At 45.8% G+C, this 17,207-nt stretch overlaps 2 protein-coding genes across 12 annotated transcripts in view; one reads left to right on the top strand and one right to left on the bottom strand.

Moving 5' to 3' along the window:
* Nucleotides 1-12,381, bottom strand: part of GLUD1 (glutamate dehydrogenase 1) — a 32,243-nt gene extending 19,862 nt beyond the window's left edge. The window contains exon 1 of the mRNA XM_005236741.4: nt 11,825-12,381. Within this exon, the coding sequence (XP_005236798.2) occupies nt 11,825-12,251 (427 nt within the window). The 5' untranslated portion in view covers nt 12,252-12,381. The remainder of the gene's footprint in view (nt 1-11,824) is intronic.
* Nucleotides 12,382-12,548: 167 nt separating this feature from the next.
* Nucleotides 12,549-17,207, top strand: part of SHLD2 (shieldin complex subunit 2) — a 41,329-nt gene continuing 36,670 nt past the window's right edge. For 4 of the 11 annotated variants that reach the window (XM_055793627.1, XM_055793632.1, XM_055793634.1 and 1 more), the window contains exons 1-3: nt 12,732-13,068; nt 14,747-14,896; nt 15,036-15,113. The gene's annotated coding sequence lies outside the window, so the exon portion shown is untranslated. Of the gene's footprint in view, nt 12,670-12,731; nt 13,069-14,746; nt 14,897-15,035; nt 15,114-17,207 lie in introns of those variants that run through there. The other 7 variants (XM_055793633.1, XM_055793637.1, XM_055793638.1 and 4 more) reach the window with 5 other exon arrangements.

Genomic DNA, 17,207 nt, shown 5'->3' with positions numbered 1-17,207 from the left:
TCAGTAGAAGAAAGTACCATGTCTCTGCAGAACAGAATTTAAATTTTGTGTGCAAATGGGGGAAGGGTGGTCTCCCAAAGCAAGCTAACTAGTTTCTGACTTCGGTAGAATTGTGTTAATGCCTGGGCTTTCAAGAACCTTCTCACGGGAAGTAATATTCGAAATTCAAGTAGAATCTATCAGAGCCCAACCGACTAGTCACAGTTAACGGTTAAGTGGGTTTTTTAACACTTCTTACCCTGATCCTTCAAAGGAGCGACTACCCTTCCATCAGGCCCTGAGCAAGAACAAACACTACCTACGGCACTGACTGTCCTGCCTGGGCACACTGTTCCCTCTCGGCTGAGCAGGTACTCTGGTGACAGGTCTCATCTGAGCATTGCTCAAGCCAGCAGAGTCTGAAGCCACAATCTATGCTGGGCAGAAATGAACTCTGCCCCTCCACCCCCAGCTCAACCAGATCACTGTGTATTTATTTGTTCAGCCCATATATTTATTCAAACTTCAAGCTGCATACACAAAGCCTTTTTGCTATAACTATACTCCCACAGGCACACAAAATGTTGTTTATTGATATATGGAAAGCAGCAGGGGGACCAAACCATAAGGGATAGTTATTTTGTACAGTTCTAACAGGGAAGCAAAAGGAGAGACCACCCTTTTCTGCACATCATACAGAAGATGGGTTCTGAAAAGGTGAACATGCAGCAGTTTAACTAGAAGACTCAAACACATGCAAAACAGTTACATCTCCAGTTTCCTTGTATTACAGTCAAGGATTACTATAAACCTTACTGTAATAAGTATTAAACTTTTACAGCAAGGGAAATAGGGAGAGGCCCAAAGACAAAGTCCTGAAAGGCTTTCAGCTGAGATGCCTATTTGTCACCCTTCTACATATACCAGAATAGGGAAAACTTTAGATTTGAGGCTGAAACTACCCTTTTCTGGACAACTTCATATTTTTGAGCAAGATTTAACTTCTTTTCTGGCCTTTTAAACAGCTCTCATTGTAATGGCGTGTCTGGTGGCTTCATCTTCCTAAGTGGGAGACTAGTCAATCCTGAGAGTTGTGCTCACTTAACTAGCCACTTTGCTCCAGTTTATCTAGTGAAAATTTTCAGTAGTGTCAGGCAAAGTTCAAGGTGTGGATTCCAGGTTCCCTGACAGGTGTGATGATTTTTCCCTTCTCTGTCACCAGTGGATAACATTTCAGATGCGCTAACATTTCACTCCTTTTCACAATTAGGAGAGCTACTGTTTTCCAGGAACTGCAATTACTCTGCAGGAGGCCCACCTCTTGATGGGGAAGTTATTTGTGCTAAGCTGTTAGGACTGATGAGAAGCAGGCATCTGAGAATGCTGTACATTCCATCTGCAAGGGGATGCACAAAGATAAAAGGCTTAATTTCTATTCTATTTGGACATCAGCGAAATTTAGTTTGACAGCTTCCTAATTTGGCAGGAGGAGAGTATTGCCATGCATTTGTATGGCTCTTTTGGCAGTGTTACTATGCATTCAATAGTCTGAGTCTAAAAATGGACCGTATACAGAGATAAAACACTGTTTTGGTTTGGTTTGGGTTTTTTAAAGATTCATAATACATAAGCAAATGAAATGAAAAAAAAAATATAAAAAAATGCTGCTACGCAGCAAGATTATGACTTTTTAAAATCCTAACAAGTCCCACACAGTCAGTCTCTGGAAACTTGTGACTTACTTGTACAGCAAACTAGCTACAAAAAATAGTTTGAAGAAAGCCTCAAGTTACAGTATGACTCACTGCCATGGAAAATACTTTTCACTGGGAAACATACAAATTCTTGTCCTAGCTGAGAATTCTCTTTCCTTGCCACACCCCAAGAAGTTAAACAACATGCTAAGAGAGACACTTTGTTTTTCTATGCACAAGACCTTTTAGATGAGGAAATGTTTTCATTTAAATTTTTTTTTGTGACTGGTCAGTATAAAGAAAAGGCTTTATCATCACATTGCAGTGTCAATGCTTTTAAAACTTCTTTTTTGTGATCTGTATTTCGGAGATATACTTTACCCAGTATGGTGGTTTGACCCTGTCTGAATGCCAGGTACCCACCAAAGCGGCTCCATCACTCCCCTCCTCAACCAGACAGGGGAGAGAAAATAGAACAAAAGGTCCACAGGTTGAGATAAGGACAGGGAGATCGCCCAGCAATTACTGTCACAGGCAAAACAGACTAGACTTTGGGAAAATCAGTTTGATGTGTTAACCATTCAAACCAGAAAAACGCCTTCCACCCACCCCTCCATTCTTCCCAGGCTTAAGTCCTTATTTCTCTACCTCCTCCCCCTGAGCAGCACACCGGGACAAGGAACAGGTTTACAGTCAGTTCATCACATGTTGTTTCCGCTGCTCCTTCCTCCTCGCCCTGCCCTGCTCCAGCGTGGGGTCCCTCCCGTGGGAGACAGCTCTCCACAAACCTCTCCAATCTGGAGTCCTTCCCATGGGCTGCAGTTCTGCACACGCTGCCCCAGCCAGGGTCCCCACAGGGTCACAGCCTCCTGCGGGCACCCACCTGCTCTGGTGTGGGACCCTCCCGGGCTGCAGGTGGGGATCTGCTCCTCCATGGACCCCCACGGGCTGAGGGCACAGCCTGCCTCACCGTGGGCTGCACCGCGGGCTGCGGGGGAACCTCTGCCCCGGTGCCTGGAGCCCCTCCTGCCCCTCCTGCGTGACCTGGGGCTGCAGGGCGGCTGCTCTCACAGTCTCACTCCTCTCTTCTGCTGCAGGGTTTTTTTGCGCAGTTGTTTCTTTTACCACCCTTCTTAAATATGTTATCCCAGAGGTACTGTCACTGATTAGCTCAGCCTTGGCCAGCAGCAGGTCTGTCTCAGAGCTGGCTGGCAATGGCCGTGTTGGACCTGGGGGAAGCTTCTGGCATCTTCTCACAGAAGTCACCCCTGTAGCCCCCCCCCCGTTACCAAAACCTTGTCATGCAAACCCACTACACCCAGTTACCTCTTGCACTGAGCCAAGTAACTGTTTCAGACAAAATAAAATTTGCTCATGATTTAAACTTAGCTTCTTAGATAGATGCTATGGATCAATTTTCACTTTTCCAAATGGAGGTAGCAACATGCTTGAAACAGTGTTTTTTAAATAAATGTCAGAGTAGTAATTATCAGCAAGACTGTATTTTGGATTCTGTAATAACAGCAGTCAGTTACCATTTTAATCAGCAGGTTTGTAGTAAAGGAGTGTACTAACAGGCATGCAACAAAGACCTTGATTTCAAAAAAACCTGGCTACATCTTACTAGATTTTACGCTGTGAGAATTTCAGTATGTTCTGTGATGTTGTTTGGGTTTTATGCTTCCTTAGAAAACACGGTGTACAGAACCACCACCTTTTCCAGGATGATTACTGCCTTTCTAGTATGCCTAAAAATCTACATCTAAGGAAGCTGGTGTAATTCTTTCCTGATCTTCTACTGCAGTGATCTTAAACGGTAGGATCTACGTATGCCCTCCCCACTAATGAGCATGAAGTATTCAAAGACAAGTCTCAAAAGTAAACAGTTGCCATAGTAACTGTTCAGAGCAAAACACATGGTAAACTACTCTTCCCGCACTAGCTATCTTGCAAACCTTAGCAAGTCGCTCAAGTTCCTCAGAACCTGCAACAGTCATGCTTTGACACTGGTGTGTTCTTCTAGTTGTGATCATCTTTAGAACTTTGAAACTAATTTGGGTCCTTTACAGAGAACAATTCTTGTTAAGATGGTGCATTTGTTCTGCTCACTGCTATTTGCAAAATGCTTGCTCATCAGAAAAAGCATTCCAGGGAAGGCAGCAGCTATCCTACACTACCCATACAGCACTCAGCAAAACAGATTTCATGACCTCTTTGAAAGTTTTTAGGTCTGACTACAGCCATATTTATCTCCCAATTAGCAACACTGGATTCTGCAGTGGCCCTGTGGGTTAACAGCTTGCCTGACCCTGTCCAAAGGCTGACATTACATCCAGAGTCTAAAGGAGCTTCAGCAAAGATGCTCACCTTGTTCGAACTATTCACCAAAATCCCCAAACAAAATCTGTAAGTCAGCTTCAGCATTTATTGCAATGCCTTAGTTCCTTAACATTTTAACTCTGGATCATGTACAACATTTTCATTTAGATGAAGTCTGGGAAGTAAACAAGTGAGACTGATTACACTACTATAAAACTCTATGTAATCATTAATACCTAACACAGTAGGAACAGATCTTCCAAGCGATCCTTAGACTCTTTCAGAACAAGTACATTTTTCTAAATCCAGAAAAACAATCCAGCCTTCCCTAGAAGGAAATTGTTCAGCCTTATTTAACCATTTGGAAAGCATGGCAAGCAGCACAATGACAAATTTTGTAATTACTGAAGACGAAGAAATTCCAGAGAAACCTAATAAAGCAAGATGAGTAATTCAGTGCTGGAAATAAGATCATTGCACACCCATCAGCAACAATAACTACTCATTCCTAAATGCAATTCACTAACTGCCAAGAGAGGAGATAAAAATATTTATCTCTTCCCACACAGCATTAGCCAGCTGTAACCTGGGGCAGTCAAGAGATTCCCCTATGGACACATCCCACCATTCTGATTTAACCACAAGTATGTATCTATTCCATGACTATAAGGTATTCAACCAGACAGAATACTTCAGTATACACCACTTCTTGTATGCTTTTAATAACCTGCACTTACATGAAATACGCTTAAACTATACACGTTCATTTCATTCCATGAAGAGAAAAGCCAAGAATATCCTCTATTAAAAAATAATGTGTGGTGCACTGGTAAGACCTTGTGTTTTTAATGCAGATATGACAAATTTAGTATAGCTACCACCAGGCAATCACATATTACCTGAACTTATGCACATAGAATATGGCTCAGCAGAAGTAGAGTCTCACCTGCAGAACTACCTCAACCCTACTTAAAGCATAGCCTTCTCATTAAACTGCACTCCACTCTGTATCAACAAAAACTGATACAGAGAGATGCAGTAACACTGCTTCCATGTAGATATTAATACCACGGGCATGGGTGTGCGCAGAGGGCGGAAATAACACACAAGTTGGCCCTGGCTAGGCCAAATGCCATAGGAGCCACAAAACAATAAGCCACTGCAGTGCTGACATGAAGCAGGCAAATTCCACGCTCTTACTAAGAGTTTATTTCCTAACAAGATGGAGCTGTTGCAATTCAAGTAACAAAGCATACCTGCCAGGATGACCCAGAGAACAGGAGGGAGACTATCACACAAGAGACTCCCCTCCTCACCCCCTTCAACGTGTTTATCCAGAAACCTCAATGCTGAGAGAGGTATGATCGCTCTATAAATAGACAAGAAGCCAACAGTAGCAAGGGAAAATAACTATTTAGGATCAAGGACAAAGCTGGCTACTACACAAACGGTATGAGCTGACTAAATGAAAAAGCTGAGGCTGAAAAAATTCATAGCCAGAAGAGCAAGGCATAGACTCCTACAAGAGTATCGGAGATAAAAACACAAAACTGATACAGTTCACTGAGAATTGCAACTAGTTTATATTAAAAGACAGCAAAAGCACAGGTCACCCATTCCTTGTCTTTTTCTTTCCTTCAATTTGCAATTTAAATATAAATCCACTGCTGTAACAGTTGTAAAGTTAGGTAAGCTACAATAAGAGGACAGAAACCTATGAAAATAAGGTACTCGTAAGCTTTAGCTATAACACTGTTACCACAGTTCAGCTAATTACCTTTTTTTCTGTAAAAGTCTCATATTCATTTGAAGTTAGATCAGTTTCCATGGTGTATTTTCAGGTTACAGATGGTCTATGCTACAGTTCCATCTGCTGCATGGTCTCTAGGGTACATTTCCACACCTTACCCTTGAAGACCCCCAGGCCAAAGACACTAGCTCAGAACTTTCATCCATGCATGACTTTAAAAAGCAAAGCCACCAATACAACCCCCGGATAAACAGAGCTCTGCTGAACTGGAGATACCTTATAGCACGACTTCTTACTTCCCCCACTTACAAAGGGGTATAAACAATGTCACGATAGTCAAGAGAGCACACGGGGTTGTACTGGTCCAACTCTTACATGTAAAGCTTTTTCTTTTGGAAGTAAGGTTACCATCACTATGCGTGCGTACTGTTTTAGACAGTATGTACAACAGAGGCTATTTGACTGAGCACTGAGATTAGCATCAGCCTTAAGACCTCTGCAACTGGAAAACTGCGGCAAGGGTAGTATGAATGTCACCTTATGCAGTAAGAAACTCATTAACATGAAGTGAGAAGGATAAATCCTGATGGGCAGAAGAAAAGCAGCCAAAACCAGAAGATGGTACAGCTTTGTCATGCAGAATAGCACCTTCCAGCCAAGACAGCACCACTCAGGAAATCAGATTCATTCACCTCCAAGTCAACTGAGCAAATAAAGTAAGAATCATCTGTCTTTATATACAGAGAGTGAACTTCAAAGTAACCTATGACAAAAGTTTTTCAAAATTCCTGTGTAAGTGAAAGTTAGACTAAACCTGCTCTGGAACTAAAGATGGTTTTAAAGCTTTTCTGAACTAAGGAAGCAGCTGAGACTTGGTTAAAGCAATCTGGGTGAGCATAAACAAAAGGTTAGGCTGTTCCCCAGCTCCAAATCATTTGGTTTCATTGATAGCAGACCTGCTGGACAGCCGGCTAAAATGAAAAGGCTTTAAAAAGTTCTAAAACCACTTAATAGCTTTATCCCCACACTAAATGCTGCCTAACAAACATGGAATCATTTCCATACTACTAAGCTGGTAGGGACTCGATAGGCTTATTCTGTTTTCTGAAACAGACCCATTAATGAAAACAGCTGTCAGCAACCACAAGAAAAAGCGGCTTAACCAGTTCTACACCCTTCACAGAACCTGATAAAATTATTTACAAGATTCATTATTTTAAGCAGGAACTGCCAGCGCACTTTTTAACAGAATCATCCATATTCAGCCACCTCATTTCCTGCCTCCCCGTTCGGGTTCAATTCTGCAGGCAGCTGTCAGTGCTGCGGACGAGCAGCTGCGGTTTCCTGCTGGTGCTGGCCACTCACACACAAGTCACCACGCCAGCAAAGGAAAGAGTGACCTGACCCACAGCATTACTTCAGCCACCACACAGTCCAGTCATATAAATACTAAGTTTGGATCATAAGCAACTTGATTTCCAACACACAAGAAAACTGCTTATCCCTATGTTCTCAATGGGATGAGGGATCTTAATTTTCCTTTCCAGCAAACAGTTACATTGCAGAAAACAGAGCCTTTAAAACCTGGACTTGCATGCTGGACATACCCCGAGGCCTACCACTGAAATGAGTAAATCCATAACCGTTCTGTAAAGATTCCTGAAGAACAGCAGAAGAAAAAGAATCACCACCTTCTCGAGTTGCAAAGTTTTGCAACCCACGAAGTAGAATGACAGGCTAATTTCTACAGCAATTAAATAGGTAAATGCCACAAGATGCAACAGAAGATGTTATTTTTGGGTTCTCTCGATTACATGGGAAAATCCCACAGGTTACAAACTGAAAAGAAAGCATGTTTCAGTACCTAGTGCCAGTCTTCCTGAAAAGCACTAAGATGAAGAATCACCTGCACTGCCGTGTAGTGACAACTGCATCCAACCTGTGTCTGCCCGGCGGGGAAGGGCCTGGGGGGGGCGGGCTGGCTGGCAGCCGGCTGGGCAGGAGCCCCCCGCCTGCCCAGGTGGCCCAGGAGGCCAGCGGCACCGGGCTGGTGCCCGAAACAGCGTGGCCAGCAGGCCCGGGGCAGGGACCGTCCCCCTGCGCTCGGCACCGGCGAGGCCGCCCCTGGAACGCTGTGTCCAGCTGTGGCCCCGCACGGCCAGAGGGACGCAGAGGGGCTGGAGCGTGTCCAGAGCCGGGCAGGGGCTGGGGAAGGGGCTGGGGCACCCGTGGGATGGGGGGCGGCTGGGGGGGCTCAGCCTGGAGAGGAGGGGGCTCAGAGGAGACCTCAGATCAGGCTGCCCAGGGAAATGGTGGACTCGCCATCCCTGGAGGTATTTGAAAAGCTGCGCAGATGTGGCGCTTGGGGACATGGTTTAGTGGTGGGCTTGGCAGCGCTGGGTTATGGTTGGACTTTATCTCGAACATCTTTTCCAACCTAAATAATTCTACAATTGACTTCTGGTTTTACACCTGTTTTGGGGGGGAAGAGAGGAGAGTAGGATAAGCCATTAAATACTTCCTATGTTTATTAACTATGCTTTAGATTGTTAGAACTAGGTTATTAATAGCATCATACTTCTTGATTAGAGATATGACAGTCAAGTTTCCCACCAAAGTGTAGAAGTTTGCCTGTGCTAAAAATGTAAGACTGATCTTGAACTTGCCCTCATCCAGCCCAGCCCATGGGGTCTGCCATTCCATTTGCGCATCAGGCCAGAGTCATTCATCCACTCGGGAGCCTTATTTTCAATGCAGGCCTCTGCTAGCACTCACTCCGGGGGTTTATTTCTCCTTGCAGGCAACAGAGAGGCCAGCAGAGAAGGAAGTACAGAAGTACTACTAGCCAAGGAACTGCTGCATTTCTCCTGGCAGGTATCATCTATGTGCACATGTGAGTTTTAAACTTGCTTCATAAAGATCAACCTCACATTAAGAAGTTTGGCACTTTTCAGATTTGGGCTGGACAGGGGTTGAGGTTTCACTCTAGAAGAGAATGATCAGGCAAAGAATTTGAAGATGTCTGTGACAGAAGGAACATAATCTAACTACTATAATATTAAGCTACAAACATTTAATAGAAACACGAGGTGCTGCTAAAGTGCAGATAATTCAAATGTTTACTCTGTTTCCTCAAGTAATTCGGCTGTCTCTGGGTTTAGAGCATCTAAATCAAGATTTTTTTTTAAATTTCATTGACAGTAAAAATTCTTCATTAGTTCATGGTTAAATTTGTAAATGACCTTATAAACAAAAAGGTATATAGAAGTAACATACAATCACTAATGAAGTATTTTGTTATGGATGTACAAAAAGAAATGAGGAACAAAATTGAAGGAAGACAGCCTTTAAAAGATTTAAAAATATTTGTTTTCCTACATTCCATACCTTAAAGTGTACTTTGATCATTTGTCTAATCTGCATACACAACAGTATTTAATATTCTCTAAACAGCATCTCTTATCCTTCAGCTTACATAAACCTCAAGAAATACAAGAAATGAGCTTTTAAATCACAATGCTTCTTAAAAGAATGACAGAGATGACAAAGAATCCCTACTTGCTATTACCTAGCAGTAACTAAACACTCTCTTAGTACCAAATACAAAATTCTAAAAAAAAAAAGTACAGGGAACCTTATTTTATCGAACTTTAAATTACAGTAAGTACAAAGTCAAAGTTCACAACTCCGCATTTGAAAAAAATCTGGAAGCTGTGTTCCTCTAACTGCCCTGCAAGCCTTCCAGATTCTAACTCACCCCTTCTTTTAAAAGGTGGTCTTAATGTCCCCCTTGTTGTTTCTTGCTGGCATGAATCACTTTCATCAGACTCTTGAATCCACAGTGTGTGAGTGACACTCACTTCAGCAAGTTTTCGCATGTTGTACTATTATGGAGTTTGAGTTGTATTTCACCGGTCTTTGCAGGTTTTTTCCCTGGGGAATGTACTAGGACTCCAGTTTAAAAACCACTTCTAGACAAAAGCTCAAGTTATTGGTGTATTCTGGGTGGATCAAATGTACCATAAACACAGAAAAACCTTTACTACTCCTTTTCTTTGCAGTTTGAGTAAAAATGATCTACTTCCTCCCATCTTTTTTTTTCATAGCAAGTTTCAAGCAGTCAATCTGCACTTAATCACACATGCCATATAAATTTACTGCAAAGCCAGATTGTCATCTGATAGCGAGCAAATTCCTAGAGAGCATCAGAAGGTGAAATCCATTTATAATCACTACAGTGAAAAGAGTGGAAAGGAAGTATCATTTGCAATTCCTTCCCCTAAACCCACAGAAGGTGGGGAGTGGCGCAGGAAGAAAAGGACGAACTATTAAGACTTCCCATTTTCTTTAGCTGTCATTTCCAACTGCCTTGAAATTCACAGTTGTAACTTTCCACAAATGCTCCAGTGTTTGATCCAGTGTCAGTGCAGACAGGCATAACAAATGCTACTGAAAATCAAGAAATTCTGTTGAGGACTTACAAATGTAGGTATCAGAACAGAAGGTATCCTGTCACCCCACTGGTGTTTTTTGTTCCTGTACAGAGTATTTTACAGTTCTTTGCTATGAAAACATTAATTTCTTTGGTACTACGCAATACTAATGTGACTTATTAGAAGTTATCATATATATAAATACGATCTTATTACTTCATTTGCCACTGAACTGTATTTTGTTACACAAGTGGGGATCTTGTAAATAACACAGGCTGTACAGAAAAGTACGTTTTGTAAGCAGCAGCAAAAAGTAACTTAACCTCAACAGTGACAAAACAGCAGTATAATAACCATCAGCATTTTGAAAGAAATCATAGCAATGTCAGAGAAACAGTAGCTCCACACAGAGTAAGCTTCAGCCATACCCAACTTCAGCTACAACTAAGTCTGCGGTGGTAACTCTTGTTCCAAGTAATCACCAGAAGCTGAGTTAGCCTCTTTCGGGTAAGAACTAAGCCTGCCATGGGACACTCACTATGTATTTGATTTTGCAAGGTTACGAACCACATTAACAGGACAGACTATTTGCGCTGCAAAGAGAGACATCCCCCCTGTCACATACGCACACCAGCTGAACTGATTATCAGGAACACCCTTCCTACTCTATCCTCGAAGTCAGAGGTCTTTGCTGATAAGAAATCACCGAGAAAACTTTGCTTCCTGCAACCATCGTTATTTGCCATAAAGCTGTTCTACGCTGAAGAAACATGTTTACAGAGCACAGAGGCTCCGGTCTGAAACGGTCCCAAAATGGTCTCCAATACTCAACTGTCCACAAAGTTCGAAGCTCCTGAAAAAGTTATGAGGACATCTGTATTTGTTTTTCCAGGAAACGCCATCTCTCCCAGACTACAAGGAGTCCGATTCGTCTAAGATCGGAACTGATCCCACGTGAGCTCAGTCCCGCTCAGCTCCAGCGGGATTCACCCTCCCAGTCCCTCTGCACTGGCACGGCACCGGCCTCACCTACGCCAAGCCAGCTTCCCCTGGGCAAATCGCTTTAGGTTCTTTCCTGCATGTGTAGCCAACGCCTGGGGAAGCGTGCAATTTGATTATTTTATTTTTCTCTCCTGCCGCTTTCTGGGTGAGCACTGGGGTGTCACAAACGCAGCAGGCGGCGTGTGAAGGGGCAGCTCCTCAGCCCCCGGCTCCAGAGCTGGCACTTCAGGCGTGGAGACCCCACGTCCTCCGAGGGGCACCACCGCGGTCCGAGGCGCACCGGGCGGTTACGCGGAGCTGCCCTCGCACCCCTCGCCTTGCCCGAGGCCGGAGCCGCGGCGAAGGCCCGCCCGGAGCTCTCGCACCCCGGCTAACGGGCGGGTCACCCGCGGGGAGCCGGGCAGCGGATCGCTGAGGGGCCGAGGGGAGCCGCTCTGCCCCCGCTGCCGCCTTCCCCTCAGCTGAGGGAGGGAAGCTGCTGCCTGTCGCCGCCGGAACGCCGGCCGGGCGGCCAGCGGGGAGCCAAGCGTCGCCCCCGCGCCGGTACCTCCGGGAGGCGCCCGGCCGGGGCGGGAGAGGGGCCGGCGGGCAGGGCACTGTAGAGCGGGGCGGGGGGGGGGGGAGGGGAGGGGGCCGGCGGGTCTTACCTCCCTTGCAGGGGGTGCGGTGCTGGCTGTGCTGCGCCCGGTAGCCCTCGATCACCTCCCACTCGCCGTTGTCGCGCTTGATGGGGAAGGAGACGCTGAGCACATGGTTGCAGGGCTTGATGATGCGGAGGATGCCGCGGACGCGGTGGCGCCGGTCCTCCATGCTCTCGCGGGTGCGCAGCCCCTCCACCAGCTTGTCCTCCACGATGCTGGCGCCGCGGTCGAAGAACCCCTCCACCATCTTGAAAAAGTTGGGGTCGTCCTCCTTCTTCGCCGCCTCACAGTAGTGCCGCCGTGGGCACCGACTCCCACCCCACGCCGCCGCCACCCCCCCGGCAGCCGCTGCCGGCCCGCCCGGCTCCGCGCCCGCCAGCACCGAACCGGCGGCCAGGCGGGACGCCAGCAGCTCCCCCAAGTAGCGGTACATGGCGCCGGCCGCCGGCACTCACGGTAGCGGCGCAAAGGCGAGGGACACAGCCGCAGCGGCGGAGCCCGGCGGTACTGCTACAATAGGCGCGGGGCCGCCGCCGCCGCCTTTAAACGGCGTCGGGGTGGGGGAGGGGGCGGCGGGGCAGGGGGGGGGCCGCGGGGGGGGGGCAGGAACGGGCTGCGCCTCCCCACTGCGCACGCGCCCCGCCTCTCCGCCCCGCCCCCGGCGGGATTCGCGGAGGGCAGGGGGGCGCGGCGCGCGGGAGTCTCGCTATGGGCGGGACGGGAGGGGGTGTGGCGAGCACGCGCGCTGCGGGGCCGCGCGGCCCCCGCCCCCGCCCCCTCCCTGCGCAGCCGCCGCCGCCCGCGGCCGTGCGGGAGTCCGGGCGTTGCCGGCCGCGCCCCCGCCGGCTTCGGTAGGTCGGCGGCGGGAAGGGGCAGCGGCAGCGCGGGCGGCCTTGCCCCGCCTCACCTCGTCCGCGTCGCTTCCCTTTCCTCTCGCAGAGCTTGCGGCTCTCCGCGCCTCACGTTGTGGGCCGGCGGGAGAGCGGTAACGGCCGCTGCCGGGCGGAGGGCTGCGGCCTGCGGGGGCTGCGCCGCCCCGCTCCTGGGCCTGTGCCGCGCCCCGCGGCCCCGCGCTGGGCAGGCGCCGTTGCCGTGAGGGACCCGTGGAAGGAGCCCGTGGTAAAGCACAGGCGGGAGCCCCGGCTCGCTCCGGGCGGCGGTAGCGGGTGCTGCGGCGGGCCGGGCCGGCACGCGCTGCCCGTTCCCCGGGCACGGAGCGTGGCCTCTCCCGGCGCCGGGCACACATGCAAGTAAGGGTGCTCCCACGCAGGGCGGCGCAGGGAATCCTCCAGGGAAAGGAGGGTTTGTGGGACGACCCCCTGGGAGGGGGAGCCCGCTAGGGAGCCCCAGCTTGGCCACCTGTGTTTAACGGCTGCCCTGTCAGCCGGGGACAGGCTTCGAGCCAAGCTGCTGGCTGGCCGCGGTGCTCAGGTGCTGTGTCGGTAGCACGTTGCCGGCTGCTGGCTCGAGGGCGTTGGGGTTTATGTACCTCAGGCTGTCGAGTACTTCTCTAAGAATATCGCTTTAAGCCACGTAAGATCTGATTTGATGTGTTCTGAAGAACACGGGAGATTGTGTGTTGCAGCCTTTCTACCCAGTTCGTTTTAGAAGAAAAAGTGATTTGTTCACGTTCTGTGGGGTTGGGCTGCTAATCAGAAAATACAGCGGGGAACACGGGAGATTGTGTGTTGCAGCCTTTCTACCCAGTTCGTTTTAGAAGAAAAAGTGATTTGTTCACGTTCTGTGGGGTTGGGCTGCTAATCAGAAAATACAGCGGGTTTTTTCTGTTGAAACGTGGGAGACCAATGGCCTTAGGGCAGAAAAAAGCAGAAAGGCCCTTTATGGGGATCTCTAACCGCTATGGACGCCTGAAGGGCTGCGCTGCAAGGCTTGCGGGGCATTTAACTTGCCTGTATTGGTCAGCAGGAAGCTTAGCCACAGGCTCTTTCAATGCACATAAACTTCTCAAACCACTGATACTCAAATTTTATCTTGATTTAGTGTTGTTTCTCTATCCCGAGATTCTTAAGAAGTTTTGGTAAGGACCGCTAATAAGGTTACCTTTTATCTAATGAGGGTGGTTTGTAACTGTAGTCTGGAGAACAAAGATCCTTGTAGTAAGGGATACAGAAACAAAAGCAAGATAGGAGGTTGTTCTTGGGCCAGTTTGTCAATTGGGTGTTCCCACAAGGCTTCAGAAAAAAAGCTCAGAGAGTTGTTTTTCTGGCCATACTGGAAGTGGTTCATAGATAACTTCTATTGCGGTGTTCGCTTTCAGTTCACAGAATTGCACTGATCTCAGTAGTTGTATCAGCTTTGAGTTACTATTTGATTTCTGTCATATGCAGGTTCTGAAAAGCTAAAGCTGAACTTCTGTTCAAGTTTCTAACTTCTGTAAATGTGTAGGAAAGGTGGTGTGGCAATTAGCCCTTATCAGCTAATTGTTTTCACCTTGTTCTGTAGGTTACAATACCATTTCACAGACACAAAGGTTAAATGAAAAATGTGATATAACAGTTTGCTTGTGTGTAGACTTGGATCAAAATAAGGTTAACATGCTTAGCTCCTATCCTGCCTTCAGCTGTGGCATCTCTGATTTATGAGCTTCACTCAATTATCAGCTGCTTGCAGTATCAGGCTGTTTGCAGTACACATTTGTGAAGGTATTTGAGACTGAGTGTGGGGCATGACAGTGTGAGACCAAAGTGGGATCTCCACATGGGTTCAGTCACATAACTGTATTTGGAGTAATGGCAGCATCATAGCTGCTCTCTTTTCTAAACAAGACTGGATTTCAGCAAAATATTCAACAAGCTGTGTGCTGAATGCTAAGAATAACTAAATCAGTACATTGAATTTCTTAGTCTTTAAATACTGTAAAAGAAAAGGTAATTAGGGATTTTTGTTTGCATTTTTTTGTGTGTACAGTTCACAGGCACTTTATCAGCCTCAGTAGGCCCGTACCATTTTTTTGGTTGCTTCAAATCCCTTCTGATGACAAGAGTAATCATGATGCCTGAGGGTATTCAAGAAGAGTGAGAACAGGAGTTATATACCTTATTCTAGTACTCTTACATGGTAAGTAGTGAGCAGTTGAAGCAAAATGTATTTATCAGAAGAAATTAAAATTCACAAGCTTTAGAATGAATTTTAGCAGGTATGAAAGTGGTAATTGCAATAATAAAAGATTAACTGTATCTTCTTTGTTCTTGTATAGCATATGAGTGCCATCAGAAGATTCACGTTTGAGTGCCATCAGTAAAAAAAAAAAAGTATCTCTTGAATGGATTCAAAGGTAACTTTTTGTCTTCACAACCAGAAGCTTCACTAACTTTTAATGTAATGTTGAATGTTGGTCTTAGGCTTGCATCTGAAGAGGTACATAGAGAAAACTTCATACCTGTGTGGTAGGAACTGTCTGCAAGATTTGTGGACTTTGCAGCAAGGTTATACTCAAGTGTTATGTGTGATAGATCTAAGTCTTTAAATCTGTGAAGTTTAAGCGAGGGAGACAAGTTGATTTAATTTCCGAAGCTGCTTCTAAAACATCTTTATTTTAACAGATTATTTCTATTAATTATAAACATTGGAGTGTGCCTTCCTGAAACAGTCCACAATTTTAAGGTGTAAATTGTCGATTTCATAGCAGGGGGAGTCAAATTTATTATGTGTCAAATTGTAAAGTTTTATTGAAAGAAGTGATCTAAGACAGGAATCCAGTATTTTCTGCTTTAATTCATTATTTGAAGTATTAGCTATTTGAGAATATGTAGATGACTAGGATAATCTTTTTCCTATGTCTGACATCGTTAATATTGGCATCACAGATGGAAAATACAATTTTATTAAAATTAAAAGGTCAGTTGGGTTCAGTTTAGTGTTCTCAAAGTTTGTCAATTTGGCTAAAATGTTCCTAGGATGTACTAGTACTGGGCTCTCTCAGAAGCCAGGATAGCTATTCCTGGTTTGCATCCCAGTCTCCTTTACCAGCTTACCAAAGCGGGTAAGAGAGAGCAAGAGCAGAGAAGCTGGAAATTAGGGGACCTCACAGGGCTCTGAATAACTCTGCCCCTTGTCTGGCTAAGCCCCTTCAAATCCAGGGTAACCCTGGGACGGCCTCCAGTTCAGAGACTTAAGAGTCTGAACATCCATTACCATGGTCGGGAGGAAGGTTGGTCTGTACAGTGGTCAGAGAACTAATTCCTTTCTGTGGTAAGCAAACTTTCTTCTGGGAACGGAAATGGAATTTGAAATACTCTGCAAATGGAATTACAGTTGTTTCAGCAAGCTTCATTTTAAGCTGTCAGCTGTATCACATGAAGCATTTGGCAGTTCTTAACCCTTTGCTTAAAGAATTGAGATAAAGTCCAAATATTGGTAACACATATGAAGACATATTTTTCTAGTGATTCTAGAAATAACGTGGCAAGTTGTAAAACCTCTGTTTTACAGCTGGTTCTAGCCCAGTAGGATAACATAGTGTGTTGTGCAAGTTGAAGCAAGTTCTTGTTCCCCTTTGAATTGCCTGTATGAGCAATTGTGTTTCCCTTCCTTATTTAACCAGAAGTTGCAAAAAGATGTTTATTTCTCTTGGACTTAAGTGTTATGCTGCATTGGTTTATGTAGACCTTGGTAGTGTAGGTCTAGTTAGGTGACCTACACTAGGTGACAGCTGGGGTTATTGTACTACCCAAACTTGCTGGAGAAGAACTGTTCAGCCCGTTAACAGATCTGTGGATGGTTGAATAATAGTTACTGGGATAATGGGAGGGTATGAATCTGTCAGGAATACTAACTGTAGTCCTATTCCTGTTCCTCTCGGTTGAAATCCTGGGCATGTTTCTGTTATGTAGAGGGTATGCAGGTGGGCAGCAAGTATGTAGGACTTCACAGTAATCCTACTGCGTTGGAGCTGCCTGCATATTGTGGCAAAGTGTGCCAAAATACTACCAAACAGCAATCTGATCCTTTTGCAGATTGTTAGCTTGAGGTGTTCTCAAGTTTTACAGATTATATTTTCTGCCTTCACAATGCTTTAAAGTAAAGCTTCATGTATAATTGGTTTTGGCATGGGATATGAAAGTAGGTGGCTGTTTTCTTTATCTAAAGGAAAATGTTGTGCCAGCCTTCAGTCTTCAGAATAAGGGGAGGTAATTTTGATAGAGCACGTGTTCTTTCAAATATGTATATTTTTAGAAAATAAATACATAAAGAAACTAAGGAATGATTAATGCAACCTGAGCTGAATTTAAATTCCAAAGTTGTGAATTAAATTATTATACTCTTAAGTGTCACATTTCTTGGTTATATTCTTCCCTTTTTATGCCAAGCCAGTACATGATATTAACAGGAATTAAACAAGAAGTGTGGCACGGTTGTTTAGCTTCAG

This window comes from Falco peregrinus, chromosome 1 (genome assembly GCF_023634155.1).
Source record: "Falco peregrinus isolate bFalPer1 chromosome 1, bFalPer1.pri, whole genome shotgun sequence".
Classification (NCBI taxonomy): Eukaryota; Metazoa; Chordata; class Aves; order Falconiformes; family Falconidae; genus Falco; species Falco peregrinus.
Note: the sequence above shows the minus strand (reverse complement) of the source record. Positions and strands in the feature narration are given on the sequence as shown.